General features: G+C 45.1%; 1 protein-coding gene across 3 annotated transcripts in view; it reads left to right on the top strand.

Moving 5' to 3' along the window:
* Positions 1-20,665, top strand: part of LOC117415792 (dynein axonemal heavy chain 3-like) — a 214,992-nt gene that overhangs the window by 58,635 nt on the left and 135,692 nt on the right. For all 3 annotated transcript variants that reach the window (XM_059027758.1, XM_059027757.1, XM_059027759.1), the window contains 6 exons: positions 4,397-4,535; positions 5,042-5,146; positions 5,837-5,967; positions 7,357-7,555; positions 8,762-8,965; positions 19,100-19,234. In XM_059027758.1, the coding sequence (XP_058883741.1) occupies positions 4,397-4,535; positions 5,042-5,146; positions 5,837-5,967; positions 7,357-7,555; positions 8,762-8,965; positions 19,100-19,234 (913 nt within the window). The remainder of the gene's footprint in view (positions 1-4,396; positions 4,536-5,041; positions 5,147-5,836; positions 5,968-7,356; positions 7,556-8,761; positions 8,966-19,099; positions 19,235-20,665) is intronic.

Here is a 20,665-nt window from a genome sequence, read left to right as displayed (position 1 = left end):
TTTTACTATTATTTTACTTTATAATACCCTCCGTCTCCTAACCCGTTCTCCACTCACCGAACACCAACCCCCAGTGAGTGAAAACATGCAGCTTTTATGCAGTTGTACCGAGATTCGATTGCTAGTCAATCATTCAATTGGAATCTCGGTACAACTGCACGTGAATTAATTAAAGTGCAATTCCCCGTGCTCACATATTACTTTTTACTTGCACGTGATGTGATGTGCCATCCCCGTGCCTAAATACAAATATACAATTTACACACACGTGAAACACAGACCGCTTATATCCCGTGTACCAATGCCTATACACCAACATTTACACACAACACGTAACATAACATACACAGGGGGGGCACTTTGCCACATAGTGACATCAGGATATGATTAAATACAAAGTACTACAGGTTAAACACTTGGCAGATTACAGTATTCTGAAGTACAGGATTAAATGCAGTAAAATAGGGGGCGGGAGGACAGAACAGTCATAGCAGGACAAGCAAGACAAAAGGCACAGTAGGAGCAGTAGGGTGGAGGGTACAGACCTGACTAGTAGTGCAGTAGTGCAGTGACCTGGACCAGTCTTTCACGCAGCTGCTGTTTCACACCTGCATCCTCTCGTGTCAATCATTACCACCAGCATTTGGAAGCAGACTTCTCAGTAAAAAGTCGCTTGCTGCCCAGGAGCTGCTGCTTAGCATTCAAAGCACAAAGACGGGCAAACGTCTGGTGACCGCAGTTATAAAACAAAGGCAAACGTTTGTCTGCTTGATGTATTTTCTAATAAATTTCACTTACTTTTGTAACAGTCTTTAAAAGTCCCATACTTGTCCCTAGCAGGGGCCAGTACATTTTTGACATTACCTGTTTTTTTTTGTGTTATTCTCTAAATGAACTCCCCTGAGATTCTCAATCAAAGCCTGTAAACAATAAGCCAGAGGGTCTGTGTGTCTCAGAGATGATGAGTGGAGCTGTCATTGTGTCCGGGACTCACAGCAGTGAATGAGCTCTGAATCAGTTCCCCTGTGTGAGATTAGCACAGTCGCTGTATTGCACAGATAAGCTGATGTGCCTTCCCTAGGAGAGAGCAGACATGCACTGTAGACAGGCTGATACGAGGCATCAGGGCTTCAGAAATTAATTGTCATCCCACTAAGTATTTTATTATCGTCCTGTTCATTGTTCAAACTTCTCGTTCTTGACAAAAGCAATTAATAATAAAAAGGGAAATGGTAAATACATGTATTCTGTTTCAGGGATGAGACACATTCAGATGTATAAACGTTGCTAGTTTGGACATAGCACTGCAGGAGACAGTGCCTTTATAAATGATTACCCCAGTAAAAAGCATAGCAGGTGTAATAAAGCATAAGTAAGCATTGTAAAGAATAGAGAGATACATTCAAGCATATTAATAAACATGGCAAACCAGGATAAACTGTGGTAAATGTGTAGCATAACCAGGGTACAGGGTGGTAAATGTGTAGCATAACCAGGGTACAGAGTGGTAAATGTGTAGCATAACCAGGGTACAGGGTGGTAAATGTGTAGCATAACCAGGGTACAGGGTGGTAAATGTGTAGCATAACCAGGGTACAGGGTGGTAAATGTGTAGCATAACCAGGGCACATGGTGGTAAATGTGTAGCTTAACCAGGGTACAGGGTGGTAAATGTGTAGCATAACCAGGGTACAGGGTGGTAAATGTGTAGCATAACCAGGGTACATGGTGGTAAATGTGTAGCATAACCAGGGTACAGAGTGTTAAATGTGTAGCTTAACCAGGGTACATGGTGGTAAATGTGTAGCATAACCAGGGTACAGAGTGTTAAATGTGTAGCTTAACCAGGGTACAGGGTGGTAAATGTGTAGCATAACCAGGGTACAGGGTGGTAAATGTGTAGCATAACCAGGGTACAGGGTGGTAAATGTGTAGCATAACCAGGGTACAGGGTGGTAAATGTGTAGCATAACCAGGGTACAGGGTGGTAAATGTGTAGCATAACCAGGGTACAGGGTGGTAAATGTGTAGCATAACCAGGGTACAGGGTGGTAAATGTGTAGCATAACCAGGGTACAGAGTGTTAAATGTGTAGCTTAACCAGGGCACATGGTGGTAAATGTGTAGCATAACCAGGGTACAGAGTGGTAAATGTGTAGCATAACCAGGGTACATGGTGGTAAATGTGTAGCATAACCAGGGTACAGGGTGGTAAATGTGTAGCATAACCAGGGTACAGGGTGGTAAATGTGTAGCATAACCAGGGTACATGGTGGTAAATGTGTAGCATAACCAGGGTACAGGGTGGTAAATGTGTAGCATAACCAGGGTACATGGTGGTAAATGTGTAGCATAACCAGGGTACAGAGTGGTAAATGTGTAGCATAACCAGGGTACAGGGTGGTAAATGCAGAGTGAAACCTTGGGAAAAGCACGGGGGAACAGCCATGGATCTTAATGCCACCACTGTTACAATCCTGCTATACTGAAGAAGTCTTTCTGTTTTCATTTTTTGTAGTTAGTGATTGGGGGAATACCAGCAGAATTAATATAGAGTTAGAATGATAGAAAAACACAAAGGACTAGATTCCCCAAACTATTTACTCCCTGTAAACCTCTAATGCTGCAGCCATGCCCACGGCATCGGTAATGAGATGTCACTGGTCAGATTCCTCCCTGAGCAGCATTGAGGCCATTTAAACCAAATCCTTCTGGTGGTTGTAGTAGAGGATTCCAGCGTGCATTAGTGATTGTCAAGGAAGCCCTGTTTCAAATCCCTCAGAGCCAGCTGAATTGGCTGCATCGTTGTGTGTGGCAGCCTGAGGCTCCGGCTGGGCTCTAGTGCAGTTCAGTCTGGCTCGTGGCTCTGTACAGTTCAATGTGGCTGGTGTCTCTGTGCAGTTCAGTGTGGCTGGTGTCTCTGTGCAGTTCAGTCTGGCTGGGCTCTAGTGCAGTTCAGTCTGGCTGGTGTCTCTGTGCAGTTCAGTCTGGCTGGTGTCTCTGTACAGTTCAATGTGGCTGGTGTCTCTGTGCAGTTCAGTCTGGCTGGTGTCTCTGTACAGTTCAGTGTGGCTGGGCTCTAGTGCAGTTCAGTCTGGCTGGTGTCTCTGTGCAGTTCAGTCTGGCTGGTGTCTCTGTGCAGTTCAGTCTGGCTGGTGTCTCTGTGCAGTTCAGTGTGGCTGGTGTCTCTGTGCAGTTCAGTCTGACTGGTGTCTCTGTGCAGTTCAGTCTGGCTGGTGTCTCCGTGCAGTTCAGTCTGGCTGGTGTCTCTGTACAGTTCAGTGTGGCTGGTGTCTCTGTGCAGTTCAGTCTGGCTGGGCTCTAGTGCAGTTCAGTCTGGCTGGTGTCTCTGTGCAGTTCAGTGTGGCTGGTGTCTCTGTACAGTTCAGTGTAGCTGGTGTCTCTGTACAGTTCAGTCTGGCTGGTGTCTCTGTACAGTTCAGTGTGGCTGGTGTCTCTGTACAGTTCAGTGTAGCTGGTGTCTCTGTACAGTTCAGTCTGGTTGGTGTCTCTGTACAGTTCAGTCTGGCTGGTGTCTCTGTACAGTTCAGTGTGGCTGGTGTCTCTGTACAGTTCAGTCTGGCTGGTGTCTCTGTACAGTTCAGTCTGGCTGGTGTCTCTGTACAGTTCAGTGTGGCTGGTGTCTCTGTACAGTTCAGTGTAGCTGGTGTCTCTGTACAGTTCAGTCTGGTTGGTGGCTCTGTGCAGTTCAGTCTGGCTGGTGTCTCGGTCAGTTGGATGGCTCATCAGCACGCAGACAGTCAGGCTTGTCGTGTGATCGCTGATGGCAGCTGCTCCAGTCACACACTTGCCAGGGGCTGCTGAGTGCTCCTCGGATTTGTACTGCACTGAAGGTTTGTCTGCCTTGTCTGTTTACCACGGCGTGTTTGGCACTGTCATTGTGCACTTTGCTGTGCTTTTACTGTGCATTTATAATGTGCTAATAAAAAGAAACCCAGAGGTGTGCATGTTTTCATGTTATGATCCGCTGGAGTGGATTCAACCGACAGAAACGTGGGCGCCTCTAAATACTGCTGTTGCTTAAATCATTAAAAGAAGGTTAGTTTGTGATAACCAATATCTCTAACAGTGAGAGTGAGTCTATATCTCTAACAGTGAGAGTGAGTCTCTATCTCTAACAGTGAGAGTGAGTCTCTATATCTCTAACAGTGAGAGTGTCTCTATATCTCTAACAGTGAGAGTGAGTCTCTATATCTCTAACAGTGAGAGTGAGTCTCTATTATCTCTAACAGTGAGAGTGAGTCTCTATATCTCTAACAGTGGGAGTGCTTTTTGATCGTGCTTTACTACACTTTGCTGGGTTTTGTCCACAGTGGACGCCGCTGCATTCAGGAGGACTCTTTCCTCCAGCACTCCCTCTCTCTCTCTGTTCCAGGTACTGTGAGCTGATCGCCCACTCGTTTGACCCCTCGGAGGTGACCCCCCTGTGTGAGCAATGGCTGGCCGGGGTCAGATCCCGAATCCCCGCCGAGCTCGCGGCCAAGCAAGGAGCAGCTCTGCAGACGCTGAGCGAGGTATGGAACGCAGGACTGTAGTGACCAGGCTTGGAAATGGTCTGGCTAAACCATGAACTCTTGAGATGGTCATCGCTCATTTGTCATGGTAAAGCATTGAGAGATCATGTTTCATAAATGGTACCACAGTGAAATTATGTTCATGTAATGCAATGAATGCCCATGAAATAATACTGGTCAGCAATGGTACAGTGGACTACCAGATGTCTTAAAACTCAGGGAAAGATCTATTCTGTATCGTACAGCCATCTGTGCAATGCATAGAGGACATCAGTAAGCAGTTACTTTCTGTTCCATTATTGAGTAATAACAGAACAGCTGACCTCCATAGAGAACAATGGGGGAGCAGTGTCCAGATGCTATATAATAAGTGTTAACCTCCATAGAGAACAATGGGGGAGCAGTGTCCAGATGCTATGTAATAAGTGTTAACCTCCATAGAGAACAATGGGGGAGCAGTGTCCAATTGCTGTGTAGTAAGTGCTGATGTTGTGTGCTCCCGTCAGGAGGTGGAGGGTATGTATGCAGAGGCCATGAAGAAATCCATCCTGGACTATATACTACTGGACCCTGCTGAGCAAGCCAGACTGGGCATCACTCTGACAGCCAAGGTACAGTACTACCTCTGATACAAGGTACAGAGCTGCCTCTGATACAAGATACAGAGCTGCCTCTGATACAAGGTACAGAGCTGCCTCCGATACAAGGTACAGAGCTGCCTCTGATACAAGGTACAGAGCTGCCTCCGATACAAGGTACAGAGCTGCCTCCGATACAAGGTACAGAGCTGCCTCTGATACAAGGTACAGAGCTGCCTCCGATACAAGGTACAGAGCTGCCTCCGATACAAGGTACAGAGCTGCCTCCGATACAAGGTACAGAGCTGCCTCCGATACAAGGTACAGAGCTGCCTCCGATACAAGGTACAGAGCTGCCTCCGATACAAGGTACAGAGCTGCCTCCGATACAAGGTACAGAGCTGCCTCTGATACACTGTGTTCAGTAAAGACATTCAAGGAAAACACAACAGAGAAATATACAGAGAAACCACACTATTGAGGACAGCTAAGACAATAGGGGCTAGATTCTCTAAGCTAATTACTCTAGGTTGTCATTAGCACATTTTTTTTTCAGAAAGGAGAAAAGCACCCAATAAAGTTACTAAACCAGATATAAACAAGTAAGACTTTTAATTTAGGAATGTCCTCTCTCCTCTCCCCTCCTCTCCCCTCTCCTCTCCTCTCCTCCCCTCTCCTCTCCTCCCCTCTCCTCTCCTCTCCTCTCCCCTCCTCTCTCCCCAGCCCTCACACAGTGCAGGACGGGAGTGTTTCCCCTGGCAGGAGCGAGTGCAGCACAGCCGCAGCAGACTCAGGGGGGCGCTGTACCCCACACACCCTGTCATCGGCAGGATCCTGCACAGCTTCCACAGCAAGTAAGAGCATTCAAATACAGGCAGCCCTGGTGTGTGCGGTGTGTTAGCACTGAAGAGATTAACCCTCCGTCCAGATGCTGAAGCAGTTCATTGTGTCTGGCAGGGTTGAGCCCTGGTGTGTGCGGTGTGTTAGCACTGAAGAGATTAACCCTCCGTCCAGGTGCTGAAGCAGTTCATTGTGTCTGGGAGGGTTGAGCAGCCCTGGTGTGTGCGGTGTGTTAGCACTGAAGAGATTAACCCTCCGTCCAGGTGCTGAAGCAGTTCATTGTGTCTGGGAGGGTTGGGCAGCCCTGGTGTGTGCGGTGTGTTAGCACTGAAGCGATTAACCCTCCGTCCAGGTGCTGAAGCAGTTCATTGTGTCTGGGAGGGTTGAGCCCTGGTGTGTGCGGTGTGTTAGCACTGAAGAGATTAACCCTCCGTCCAGGTGCTGAAGCAGTTCATTGTGTCTGGGAGGGTTGAGCCCTGGTGTGTGCGGTGTGTCAGCACTGAAGTGATTAACCCTCCGTCCAGGTGCTGAAGCAGTTCATTGTGTCTGGGAGGGTTGAGCCCTGGTGTGTGCGGTGTGTTAGCACTGAAGAGATTAACCCTCCGTCCAGGTGCTGAAGCAGTTCATTGTGTCTGGGAGGGTTGAGCCCTGGTGTGTGCGGTGTGTTAGCACTGAAGAGATTAACCCTCCGTCCAGGTGCTGAAGCAGTTCATTGTGTCTGGGAGGGTTGGGCAGCCCTGGTGTGTGCGGTGTGTCAGCACTGAAGAGATTAACCCTCCGTCCAGGTGCTGAAGCAGTTCATTGTGTCTGGCAGGGTTGAGCCCTGGTGTGTGCGGTGTGTTAGCACTGAAGAGATTAACCCTCCGTCCAGGTGCTGAAGCAGTTCATTGTGTCTGGGAGGGTTGGGCAGCCCTGGTGTGTGCGGTGTGTTAGCACTGAAGAGATTAACCCTCCGTCCAGGTGCTGAAGCAGTTCATTGTGTCTGGGAGGGTTGGGCAGCCCTGGTGTGTGCGGTGTGTTAGCACTGAAGAGATTAACCCTCCGTCCAGGTGCTGAAGCAGTTCATTGTGTCTGGGAGGGTTGGGCAGCCCTGGTGTGTGCGGTGTGTCAGCACTGAAGAGATTAACCCTCCGTCCAGGTGCTGAAGCAGTTCATTGTGTCTGGGAGGGTTGGGCAGCCCTGGTGTGTGCGGTGTGTTAGCACTGAAGAGATTAACCCTCCGTCCAGGTGCTGAAGCAGTTCATTGTGTCTGGGAGGGTTGAGCCCTGGTGTGTGCGGTGTGTTAGCACTGAAGAGATTAACCCTCCGTCCAGGTGCTGAAGCAGTTCATTGTGTCTGGGAGGGTTGGGCAGCCCTGGTGTGTGTGGTGTGTTAGCACTGAAGTCTCTTCTCATGTTCCACAGGTACAAACATTTCCGGCTGCTGGACCTGCAGGCCCTCTCGCGGGAGTTACCTCTGACCCTGGATCAGCTGACTGATCACATGACTGAGGTGGTGGGCAGGAGGGCGGGGCTGCTGCAGGAGAGCTGGCTGCGAGACTCCGCCCACATTGTCAGCGAGAGCCGGGACTGCATTGAGGCTTGGATGCCACAGGAGGAGGAGGTACTGGAGTAACACGGTATACCGTCTATAAAAATGAGAAACTGATGCAAACCAACAACAGATCAGAACAGTTTCAAAATGTTAACAAGTATTACAATATTCTTTATTCTTATAGTTTGTGGCTTATTAGGGTAAGATATTGACCTATTAAAGAAGTAGAGGAGCACTGTTCTGTACAGTAAAATGTGTGTTGTTTAGTTCAGACATCGTCTGTGCATTGTTTTTCTTTGCATGGTATCTTTATGATTTAAATAATAGAATAGGAACATAGTTGTTTTTGTCGCTGAATTTCAAGAAGTGTTGTTTGAATATTGGTCCCAGCGCTAGTTTCAAATATTGAATATCAACCATCATTTAGTCCATCATAAAAGTCTATTTAAAACAACACAAAACTAAAAAAATAATTCTTTAAATAAGTGAGTGATGAGTTAAAGTTTCTGAATACTGAATAACTGAAACAAAATCATTTTATTTTTGAGATGGTATTGGGGTGTCACTTGATTTACACTGGATTTAGAAGGGGGATTTGAATACGAGTGAAACTGAAAGAATTTACTGAATGTAACTGAAGAAAGAAAGAAAGAAAGAAAGAAAGAAAGAAAGAAAGAACACATAGTCAATGATAAACAGTGGACCGTAGCAGTCTTTTGTCCAGTCGTGGCCTGTGCAGTGTCTGATTGCCCAGTGTCTATGTGGTGTCTGTGCAGTGTCTGATTCCCCAGTGTCTGTGCCATGTCTGTGCAGTGTCTGATTCCCCAGTGTCTATGTGGTGCCTGTGCAGTGTCTGATTCCCCAGTGTCTGTGCGGTGCCTGTGCAGTGTCTGATTCCCCAGTGTCTGTGCGGTGCCTGTGCCGTGTCTGATTCCTCAGTGTCTGGGTGGTGTCTATGCAGTGTCTGATTGCCCAGTGTCTGGGTGGTGTCTGTGCAGTGTCTGATTCCCCAGTGTCTATGTGGTGCCTGTGCAGTGTCTGATTCCCCAGTGTCTGTGCGGTGCCTGTGCAGTGTCTGATTCCTCAGTGTCTATGTGGTGTCTGTGCCGTGTCTGATTCCTCAGTGTCTGTGTGGTGTCTGTGCCGTGTCTGATTCCTCAGTGTCTGTGTGGTGTCTGTGCCGTGTCTGATTCCTCAGTGTCGGTGCTGCCTGTGCCGTGTCTGTGCCGTGTCTGTGCCATGTGTGATTCCTGTGTCGGTGCTGTCTCTGTGCAGACTCTGAGGATGAGGAAGATGGCTCACTTCTTCAGCAGCGTGGCGACACTCATGTCGGTTATGTTACGCGTGGTGGTGGCAGAGTCCCTGCAGGAGCTGGTGAGCTGGCTGGAGGGGTACGGCAGAGGGAACGAATACCAGGGGGGCTACCCACACCACAGCCTGGGCCTGCCCATCAAACCACACGCCATCATCATGTTCATGGTGAGTGGAGGACCCTTCCCTGCAGTGTGGGTTAACCATCCAGCAGGAGGAGGCGTTTCCGTATATGTTATTAATTATTATTAAGGCCTTGTGAAAATTCTTTAAAATTCACTGGGTAAAGTATCGTATTTCATGGAATGTGCACAGAACTATTTTATAAATTATGTGTACAGATTATTATAATTTTTTTAAACATCAAACATAGAGACAAATGCACTGACATCATCAAAATCAACGTCAAAGTTATTCAAGCACTTTACAATAGCTTGTGAAACATTGTTGTAATTAACAGCCTGTGTATCTGCCAGGACAGCTTCCAGTTCTAGTACGTCAGATGCATGTTCACCATTTAGGTTTTGCAAAACAAATACAATGTGTAACCCGTACTGATCTTGGACATCAGTCGACTCGTCAGTGTGACCACTGACAAACAACCGGACTGTTTTACCAATTCCATAATCTCCTGCTTGTGATACTCTGTAACTTTAGGTAAGTATTCATTTCTCAGCTGGGCTGATGAAGGAATTTGCTACACTCAGTCTGAAGAATTTATGTAACTTTAGGTTGTCCAATTTTTCATGAGGGATATGTGTGCAAACAAACGCCTCTGTCAGGTCACAATGTAATGTGTTTTGTGCTTCACGGTTTTCAGTGGACTTTTGGAACATGGAAGTCACCGTTTCTTGTTTATTCTCCTTTCTCTTTCTGTGAATACTTGAATCTAAATGCCTGTTAACAGCCGATTCTCTGTAGTGATATACAGTAACATTGCAGGACGTACTGAAGAGCTTCCCTCCATCGCTGTGTAAAACTCCTGCTGGATTCTGCTTTACGTGATCAGCTGCAGACACATTTTTAACCTTTTTAGAGACATCCATCTTCTTGTTTACAGTGTGTAGTATTTTAATTTCCCGCCTAGATTGCATATAGTCAGTCACATGACATAATCACTGCACAGCACTATGTGCATGGCGAATAGTACTCACAGGTAAATGTGTTTTTTTTTGTATGAAATACAAATGATAATTATTTCACGATTTCCGCGCAGCCTGTGAAATTGCAATTTACACAGGGCCTTAATCATTACTGTTAAATGTGCATTATATAGCAATATAGTAGTGCTGTTTCATCTGTTTAGTTTTCCATCATGAACACTTCTTTTCACAGTGCAGCCTGCACTCTAACAATCAGCCTCAAAAAATGTCCTTTTTCTTCTCACCAGCTTGTTCTCAAAACGACTTATAGTTAGTTAGTGCTCTAGAGGGAAGAGAGAGGAGTGTTTTGACAGTCAGCCAGCGGGTGTGTCTGTAGCTTCTCTCTATTGCATGTTACAATTGGAGCGAGGCGCTGGTACATAGGAGCCTGGAATCTTTCACTGTGTTAATAGCTTTGCTGTCTCTCTCTCTCCCCGAGAGTGGAGCTGGGCGGCTGGGCTCTCTCTCGGGACAAGGGTCACACAGATTTAGCTGGTGCCTCGATCCATCACAGTTAGTGCTGGCTCCCATAAAATAAGGAGGTAGAGAATTAAACAAATACCAGGATACAAATCTGCCTTTTCTGTGTTTCTGTTCTTTTTTATTAAGAAAATAAATAATCCAGTTTGTTTTGTGTCTTATTGCATACAGTATAGCAAAGTGTTCAGATAACCAAAAGGCTGCGTGTTTCTTGATTTTTTTTTTTATGTGTGGTCACTGACAATGTGAGAATACCAAACAGATATTTGTAATATACGTTGAACAATGTTCGTAATTTATAATTGAAATCCAATGTATCTATTCCAGACTCCGTTTCATAAATACTGTAGACAGCATTGTTCTTTACAAGGCAGAAGAAAAGAAAACGTCGGCTAGGTACAAAATAATGAACTTGGTGGTGCCAAGAGTGGTTCTTTTTGGAAATCAAAATACTTTTTTATAAACAAACGTGTTTCATATTAGAATTATAAATTACATTTTTATACATAACCAAAAGCGATATGATTGACAGATTGTGCATACCGAAACTATACAATGTATACAGCTCTAACATGTTTTTTACATCTAACACATTTATAGATTACCTAGGAAATGTGTTCTTTTCAGCTAATTGCTAATTCCTAATAAACTGACAAACCTCCTTAAGGTTTTACTGCATTATAATTTCTGCTTCTCACCACAGTAGAATCTCTGTGGTAGTGGTTTGCTGTGCAGTTTCAATCTCTCTGTGCTCTCTCTCTGTGGTAGTGGTTTGCTGTGCAGTTTCAATCTCTGTGTGCTCTCTCTCTGTGGTAGTGGTTTGCTGTGCAGTTTCAATCTCTCTGTGCTCTCTCTATATGGTGGCAGTTTGCTGTCACCAGACCCCTCATTTGAAATGCATGTTTAGAAACATCTCCAGTTCAATTTGGAGCCGATTTGACTGCTACCCGAGCAGAGCGGTCGGAGATGAGATTCTCTGCCATCCACTCCGCTCTGCGTGGCTCCCAGCTGCCAGCCAGTAAAGAGCCCTGCGGCTTTCTATTAGCTAAAAGCAATCTACTGGCAAGCTGCATTTGGGCGAGAGACATCAATTTGCTGCATTTAATACATGCATTGCCCCAGAGGACATATTGATTATTTCTTCTCCTCAAAGTGACAAATACCATTTTCTCCAGTATAATGGAGATGGATTAGGATTGTATGAAAAGCTGAAGGAAGCCTTCTTCGCTCTGGGAGGCGGTGGGGGGGACTAGATGTGTTCAGTCAAGTTGATGAAGAAAAAAAATGGAGCTAATAAAGAAATGAATGGATTCATCTGTAGCCCTTGACAGGCGATGTAGGGTTTCTCGTGGTGTTGACAGGGGATAATGAAAACTAGATGTCTGCTCGTTATGAATGCTTGGGGGCCTCTTTATTTAATAAACAGTATCTACAGCCACTGACTGCTAATACTGCTGCTGTATTTATTGTGCCAGGATTACTTTCTCTTGTTGGTTTGCTTACTTTAACCAGGACAGGGTGATCTATCTTATTTAAAGACAGGCTCTAGATGCATCTCTGTTTCAGCAGGAGAGCTAGTTTCCGTGGAGCGGTATGTATTTTAAAAATCAAGTAAGTGTCAAACTAGGGTTTTATTGAGGGAGTGTGTATGACTCTGTACCCCAGTTGTGTGGGTAGTGCCCGTAATGTCAGAGACAGATCAATAGATGCAGATTAGACCTGGGCTCTGTAGCTATCTCTTGTGTACAATGATGTATGCGGCCCTGAAACTTTTGCCCAGCTGACAGGTGTATTGACTTCAAAGAAAAGTCTGTTGACTTGTTTTATTGTTGTGAGCAGGCTGTGCAGCTCAGTGCAGACGGTGTTTTATTGTTGTGAGCAGGCTGTGCAGCTCAGTGCAGACAGTGTTTTATTGTTGTGAGCAGGCTGTGCAGCTCAGTGCAGACAGTGTTTTATTGTTGTGAGCAGGCTGTGCAGCTCAGTGCAGATGGTGTTTTATTGTTGTGAGCAGGCTGTGCAGCTCAGTGCAGACGGTGTTTTACTGTTGTGAGCAGGCTGTGCAGCTCAGTGCAGACGGTGTTTTATTGTTGTGAGCAGGCTGTGCAGCTCAGTGCAGACGGTGTTTTATTGTTGTGAGCAGGCTGTGCAGCTCAGTGCAGACGGTGTTTTATTGTTGTGAGCAGGCTGTGCAGCTCAGTGCAGACGGTGTTTTATTGTTGTGAGCAGGCTGTGCAGCTCAGTGCAGACGGTGTTTTATTGTTGTGAGCAGGCTGTGCAGCTCAGTGCAGACGGTGTTTTATTGTTGTGAGCAGGCTGTGCAGCTCAGTGCAGACAGTGTTTTATTGTGGTGATATTGGTGCAATCTCCCTTGGAATGCTGTTCTGATTCACATCCCGGAGGTGAGAATCCATGTTCAATTCAAGGGCTTCACCCCCCCAGGGTGAATAACATGTGCGTTTTCAATCTGAAACTGGGTTAAAAGGAAGAACAAAACAAAAAGCCTTTCCAATTAAATCTGCAACACCTGTTCTGTAGCTGTAGATATTCTAGCCACAGCTGTGGATGTTTTTTTCCACTTTTCTCAGACACAAGATGCTGGTTCTCTGTTCGTTTATATATATTTATATGAGAGGTTGTATGCAAAGCCGTCAAACAGCAGTCAGTGCTGGTTTAATATACCTGCCAGTAAAACAGCAGGGATCATCCCTTTATTCAGTGCTGGTTCAGTATACCTGCCAGTAAAACAGCAGGGATCACCCCTTTATTCAGTGCTGGTTCGATATACCTGCCAGTAAAACAGCAGGGATCATCCCTTTATTCAGTGCTGGTTCAATATACCTGCCAGTAAAACAGCAGGGATCATCCCTTTATTCAGTGCTGGTTCAGTATACCTGCCAGTAAAACAGCAGGGATCATCCCTTTATTCAGTGCTGGTTCAGTATACCTGCCAGTAAAACAGCAGGGATCATCCCTTTATTCAGTGCTGGTTCAGTATACCTGCCAGTAAAATAGCAGAGATCATCCCTTTATTCACTTTTTCATGACACTGATGGCTCTGATTTGTATTTTTGTATATGTTGTATGCATGGGTGCTATGTTTCTTTTACAGTCGGATGATGATAATGATGATGATGATGATGATGATGATGATGATGATGATGATGGTGAAATCTAGTCTAATCAATTGATTCAAACAGTGGTGGTTCTACATTCACTTCTTAGATAATGACTGTACCACGGTTCTGAAATCAAACCACCAGCAGTGTGTGGGAGTCTCCTTTGTGTATTCATGACTGTACAAACACAGGGAGGGGGCTGCTGGAAGGAGCTACCAGAACTATTAACCCTGACCCTGGGCACATCCTCATCAAGAGACCATTGTAGAACAGGGAGTTTATTATTATTATTATTCTGACTAATCCATTCATTACAAACAAAGATTACAGCGCTCTCAGAGTTTCTCCTTCCCGGAGTCCTGCTGGAAAAGGACATTCCAGTGCGGTGGAGAGTTCAACTCTAGATTTGCTTATAATACGATCAGTACCCAGAACTGGGATCGACCAGCGGACAGATTGGAGAGAGGAGTGTTACACAGGACAAAACCAATCAGTGCAAACTCAGAGAGGCTCGTCCCACAGGGTACAACTCCCATTGAAATCCATTGAGTCACTGGGGATTTTCTATTTAAAGCTAAACTAGTTTTCATATGATTATTATTATTATTATTATTATTATTATTATTATTATTATTATTATTAATGTATCTATGTTTAGGTTCACATTCTGTATAGAAAATCACACTCAGCTCATTTTGCAGTCACATCAGTGAGCATCTCTCCAAGTCTCAAATGCAGTGTTGAAATCTGCCTCTAGCGTATCGAATTTGCTGACCCTGGCATTCTCACTGGGTTCTCTGTCTCTTACTGAATTGAATGTGCTAGCTCTCAGATCCACAGTACTGAGTTCTCTATACTGTACTGTATTGAATGTGCTGGCTCTCAGATCCACAGTACTGAGTTCTCTATACTGTGCTGTATTGAATGTGCTGGCTCTCAGATCCACAGTACTGAGTTCTCTATACTGTACTGTATTGAATGTGCTGGCTCTCAGATCCACAGTACTGAGTTCTCTATGCTGTACTGTATTGAATGCGCTGGCTCTCAGATCCACAGTACTGAGTTCTCTATACTGTACTGTATTGAATGTGCTGGCTCTCAGATCCACAGTGCTGAGTTCTCTATACTGTACTGTATTGAATGTGCTGGCTCTCAGATCCACAGTACTGAGTTCTCTATGCTGTACTGTATTGAATGTGCTGGCTCTCAGATCCACAGTACTGAGTTCTCTATACTGTACTGTATTGAATGTGCTGGCTCTCAGATCCACAGTACTGAGTTCTCTATACTGTACTGTATTGAATGTGCTGGCTCTCAGATCCACAGTACTGAGTTCTCTATACTGTACTGTATTGAATGTGCTGGCTCTCAGATCCACAGTACTGAGTTCTCTATACTGTACTGTATTGAATGTGCTGGCTCTCAGATCCCCAGTACTGAGTTCTCTATACTGTACTGTATTGAATGTGCTGGCTGTCAGATCCACAGTACTGAGTTCTCTATGCTGTACTGTATTGAATGTGCTGGCTCTCAGATCCCCAGTACTGAGTTCTCTATACTGTACTGTATTGAATGTGCTGGCTCTCAGATCCACAGTACTGAGTTCTCTATACTGTACTGTATTGAATGTGCTGGCTCTCAGATCCACAGTACTGAGTTCTCTATACTGTACTGTATTGAATGTGCTGGCTCTCAGATCCACAGTACTGAGTTCTCTATACTGTACTGTATTGAATGTGCTGGCTCTCAGATCCCCAGTACTGAGTTCTCTATACTGTACTGTATTGAATGTGCTGGCTGTCAGATCCACAGTACTGAGTTCTCTATGCTGTACTGTATTGAATGTGCTGGCTCTCAGATCCACAGTACTGAGTTCTCTATACTGTACTGTATTGAATGTGCTGGCTCTCAGATCCACAGTACTGAGTTCTCTATACTGTACTGTATTGAATGTGCTGGCTCTCAGATCCACAGTACTGAGTTCTCTATACTGTACTGTATTGAATGTGCTGGCTCTCAGATCCCCAGTACTGAGTTCTCTATACTGTACTGTATTGAATGTGCTGGCTGTCAGATCCACAGTACTGAGTTCTCTATGCTGTACTGTATTGAATGTGCTGGCTCTCAGATCCACAGTACTGAGTTCTCTATACTGTACTGTATTGAATGTGCTGGCTCTCAGATCCACAGTACTGAGTTCTCTATACTGTACTGTATTGAATGTACTGGCTCTCAGGTCCACAGTACTGAGTTCTCTATACTGTACTGTATTGAATGTGCTGGCTCTCAGATCCACAGTACTGAGTTCTCTACACTGTACTGTATTGAATGTGCTGGCTCTCAGATCCACAGTACTGAGTTCTCTATACTGTACTGTATTGAATGCGCTGGCTCTCAGATCCACAGTACTGAGTTCTCTATACTGTACTGTATTGAATGTGCTGGCTCGTAGATTTCTCTGTTTCCTGGCTCAGGTCCCTATCCCCTATACCCCATTGTAAATGTCTTCATATGGAATTTAATAAGCTCTCTGTCTTCAGATGTTTACTCTGTTTCAAGGTTAACAGTTCTATTGGTTCTCATTGTAAATGTCAGATGTCTGCAGGCTGATGGTGAGAGCGCACTGCTCCTCAGCTTTCCAAGCAGCAGCTCTGCAATCAGCAGTCTACAGCGTGCATGAGGAGACGCCAGCCGTGCACTCTGCAATCTCAAGTGTGATTCCACCGTCTTCCTTTGAGTGAGGAGTGCTATTTAATGAAGTCATCTGTAATTATCTGTTTTCAAACACAATTTCCTCTTGCGATTTTGAAAATGAAATTGAAATCCTATCCCTAGTCCCTAGGGAGCAGCAGCTTGGTCTCTTAGGATGAGAGGCTTGTTATTAAGAGAGAGAAACTCTCCTTTCAAGCAGATATCACACAGGCTCGTAGACGGAAACCTAATTGGATGTGACTGGCTTATTGTTTCGGGATGCGAGGGGTACAGGTGCTTTGAAATGCTTCTGTTTCTACTCCTGATTGCGTCCTGACTTTGTAAAGCCGCATGAATACCAAATGAAAGAAACATGAAAAGACAAGGGCATCTCTGCTGCTGCTTTTCAAGTCCTCCGTTATTTATTATTAAACCACGATAAGAAGGAGAAGATCCTGTTTCTGAAGGCATCCTGTTTTAATGATCTTCTCTAAGTGATTGACATGTGGTGGTCAGTTTAAATGAGCACACCTCTGATTTAAAGGTATTTTACAATAAGCACTGGCAGACAGCAGTGGATCTTTACATCGCAGTCGCCCTGTGAATTACAGTCCAGCAGACCTGCCACTGTTTAGAGCAGAGCTGTCCAGCCTTATAGGTTAAAAGAGCCGTGCAGATTGCCAATGAGGTCTTAAAGAGCCATGCAAAACATAGGATCAGATGAACTGGAATCTTAGCTTTCAGATTAACAGGATGACAGGATCAGTACGCAGGATCAGATGAACTGGAATTTTTCCTTTGAGATTTCAAACAGGATGACCAGATCTGTATGCAGGATCACGCATGGTTTATTATACCTATCTCGAGACCTGCTTATCCCATGAAACTTGCTAAGGACATTCTTTAGTGCAGTTGTTAGGAGTGTCAGGTGCCCCCTGGCTTCAGAATCTGTAACAGCAGTGCATCACACAACACTGCCCATCACACTTCCTATGCACAGAGTCACTGCATATTCAGCTCTGTAAAGAACTCTTTCAGTCAAAAATACACAGCACTAAATGATGAAAATACACAGCACTGAATGACAGAGAACCAAACAGCAAGAACATTCAGATTGAATAGTGATATATACAGGACCACACCGCTGGAAAATAGCTAATAAATAAGACATACAGCAGGGGTGATGCATTTTCAGGCTGTTCCTCTAAATAAACTTTTTTTTTTTTTTAACTGCTCCTTACTTGATTTCTCTTTATTTGTATTTATTTGAGCTCCTAGCAGAGAAAGCAAAGCCTCTGAGGCTCATCAGTTCTAATAAAGCCCCTGTCAGCTGTGCAGAGTCCTCCTCTGTGAGCCCAGGCCAGGTTCGAATGCTTGTTTGTCTGTTCACTTCCCCGACATGTTGAGTTTGCAATATAAATGCAATATAAATTGTGCACGGTAGGTCATTTGTTTTTGAAAGGTAATAACAATTATCAACGACACATTTCGTGGTATTGCTGAGTCCTCATTTACAGCGGTGCAGAAGCAAGCCTCTGAGATGAATTAGTCACACTCAAAGAAGTAACAAGCTCAGATGTGTCTAATCGGGCTCACAGCAATGCTTGGGGTATGAAACTGCAGTGATATTGACACATTGTGTGTCCTTCCAACATTTTCACAGGTAGTGCAACAATGACATTTGTTGCTTTTACAATCAGTGTGGTTGCAGCAGATAAGAACATAAGAACATAAGAAAGTTTACAATCAGGAGGAGGCCATTCATCCCATCTTGCTCGTTTGGTTGTTAGTAGCTGATTGATCCCAGAATCTCATCAAGCAGCTTCTTGAAGGATCCCAGGGTGTCAGCTTCAACAAGATCACTGGGGAGTTGGTTCCAGACCCTCACAATTCTCTGTTTAATAAAGTGCCTCCTATTTTCTGTTCTGAGGGGTTAATAATGTCTGTTTCAAGCAATAATCCCACATAGAAGAATACTGTCAGGGTTAAAGCAATCGATTATCAGGATATTATTGACCACTTGTTTATTCTTGATTATTACACTGAAAAATGATTGTGTTTTTTGTTTTACCAACACTAAAAAGGATCAGAGAGAGTTAAAGGGTCACAAAGTTAAAAAAGGAGTCCAGGAAATCCTGATTACTGTGATGAAACAATCGTGTGTTTTTGAGTGTTGTGTACGAGGAGGTAAACTCTCAGAACTATAATAAACCACGAGGTCATTTTACAATCTGGAATGTTTACTGTGTGGAGTTCACTTCACTTGAGAACAAGTCGTCTCTATTATACACCGTTATAAAAACAATACCTGCTTTTACTGTGCCCTCTTCTGCGGTAGTCTGTACGGTTGCCATAGTGAAGGAATGTTGTTCGTTTTAACCTAGTTTAATTTCATACACACGTATCCTGCTGCAGTGGAGGGCCCTGATTGGCTGTAAAGGTTGTGATGGTGTATAATAATAGGTGACTAAGCATTCCGTTATGATGCGAGTCTGTATAGGGTATAAGCAGTATGGCTGTGCTGTTGCTCCGTACTTGGAATTGCCTTTAGGAGGTATTTATCGGCAGGTATGCTATAAATCCATTAATTAACCTGTTGATTTCAGAGCAAGAAAATCGGTCCTTTCCTCAGTTTACAATTAAGTACCAATAAATGGCAGTTAAGCTTCTCCTTGGGTGTTTTAAGATTATTTTCCTCTAATCCGGGATGCTGACATTTTTACTGTCGTACTGGCACGTCAATGAATGGCCTTATTGAATACCTGCTGATAAATGCTTCTTAAAAGCAATTCCGAGTGTGAGTAGTGAGTAACAGCACCCCCCTAATAAACAGAACTCAGAGTGCCTGTGTTTCCTGTGTTCCCTGTCTGTAGAAGCTGTGCTGGGAGAAGGCTGATGTCTCGTTCACACCGTCCATTGATGAAGTCACCCGCTGCCTGCACTCTATAGTGGACAGTGTGGTCCTCAGTGTCCAGCACTTTCCACGCATCGAGCACCAGCTGTTCCAGGTACTGCAAACTGTAGCCATGGAAGATACTGAACTGAATTCCAGCACAGCACCCTGCATGATTGGTGATGTTTTTAGAGAATGCATGGTTAAATGACCACAGTTGTTTTAATACATGTTTGTCAAATAAGCACATGTACAGTTTCTCTAGTTTTGACTAGCCAGATGTCTGAGAAAGCTCTCAGACCGCAGGCATCTACTGTCTCATCTAACGGAGGCATAGACGCAATCTGTTGTGTTTACACCAGCCCTTTAATCAATGCACACACTGGCAGCTTCGCAGAACAGCGCTTGTCAGCTGTGAAAATCAACTTTCATTGTCAACCAAAGAAAGCTCCCTCCCTCCCTGCCTTGTTGTGTCACACAGCACCACGCACATTAACTGGGCTGCCGCAGGTGAGGTCTGTAATGGATTGTGTGATTACCTGAAGAAGCTGGTCCATTCCAGCTGCAGCTGCTCCCTGTTTTATTAGCAGCAGGTCTCTGTGGTGCAGAGAGCAGAGAGCAGAGAGCAGACAGCCTCCACAGGGAGGGCTTGCAAACATTACAAAACTGGCATTGGTGGTAGTAGTAGTAGTCCTATTTAATGACCAGTAGGGGGAGTACACCAGCTGTCAAACAGCACCTGGTATTCCAGGTGATCTCCCATCCAAGTACTAACCAAGCCCAACCTTGCTTAGCTTTTGAGATCAGACGAGATGTGTGACTGCTGTGACAGCTGATGAAAAAAATGTGCTTTAGCACCCGCTAAACAAAAGGGGGTGCTAACAAAGACTGGCCATTAACTAAATTGAAAGAAAAAAAAACTGTAAAAAGTCTGTAAATTAAATGTTCAAATGTAATACTAAACTAAAAATAACCATGCAGAGCATGCCACTTACAGCCCACTGGTCGACAAAGGCAGTCATGTCGGCAGCAGACTCCACGTGTGCTCCAAAGTATTCCTTGAACGGAGAAGGGCCCTGAACATGGCTCCGCAGTCAAAAGAGACCCTCCCTGGTGATCTTGCACTTCCTGGTCTTGTAAATGGCCAGTTTTGCAAGAACCAGGAGCAGGTTCACCAAGAGGTCTCTCTTTTTGGTGGAGCCATGAACAGACTGCCCGAAAATAAACAGGGTAGGGGAAAGATGCAGCCAGAACTGCAGCATGAGGTTCTTCAGGAGGAGGAAGAACGTCTGTAGCCTGGCGCACAGAAAATAAATGTGACCCGTTGGACTGTCCGCAGAAAGGGCATGCAGCGTCTGAGTCAGTCAAGTGACACAGGATCTCTCCTGACGCGAGCGCTCCGTGCAGCACCCTCCATCCCAGGTCCCCAGCTCCTCTGGGGACCAGCGGGGAGTACAGGGCCTCCCACTGGGGACTCTCGTCCTCCGGGGGTTGAAGGGGCTCCCGCCAAGCTGTGTCCCGGCAGGAGATGAGAGTGAGGAAGTGG

This window comes from Acipenser ruthenus, chromosome 7 (genome assembly GCF_902713425.1).
Source record: "Acipenser ruthenus chromosome 7, fAciRut3.2 maternal haplotype, whole genome shotgun sequence".
NCBI lineage: Eukaryota > Metazoa > Chordata > Actinopteri > Acipenseriformes > Acipenseridae > Acipenser > Acipenser ruthenus.
Note: the sequence above shows the minus strand (reverse complement) of the source record. Positions and strands in the feature narration are given on the sequence as shown.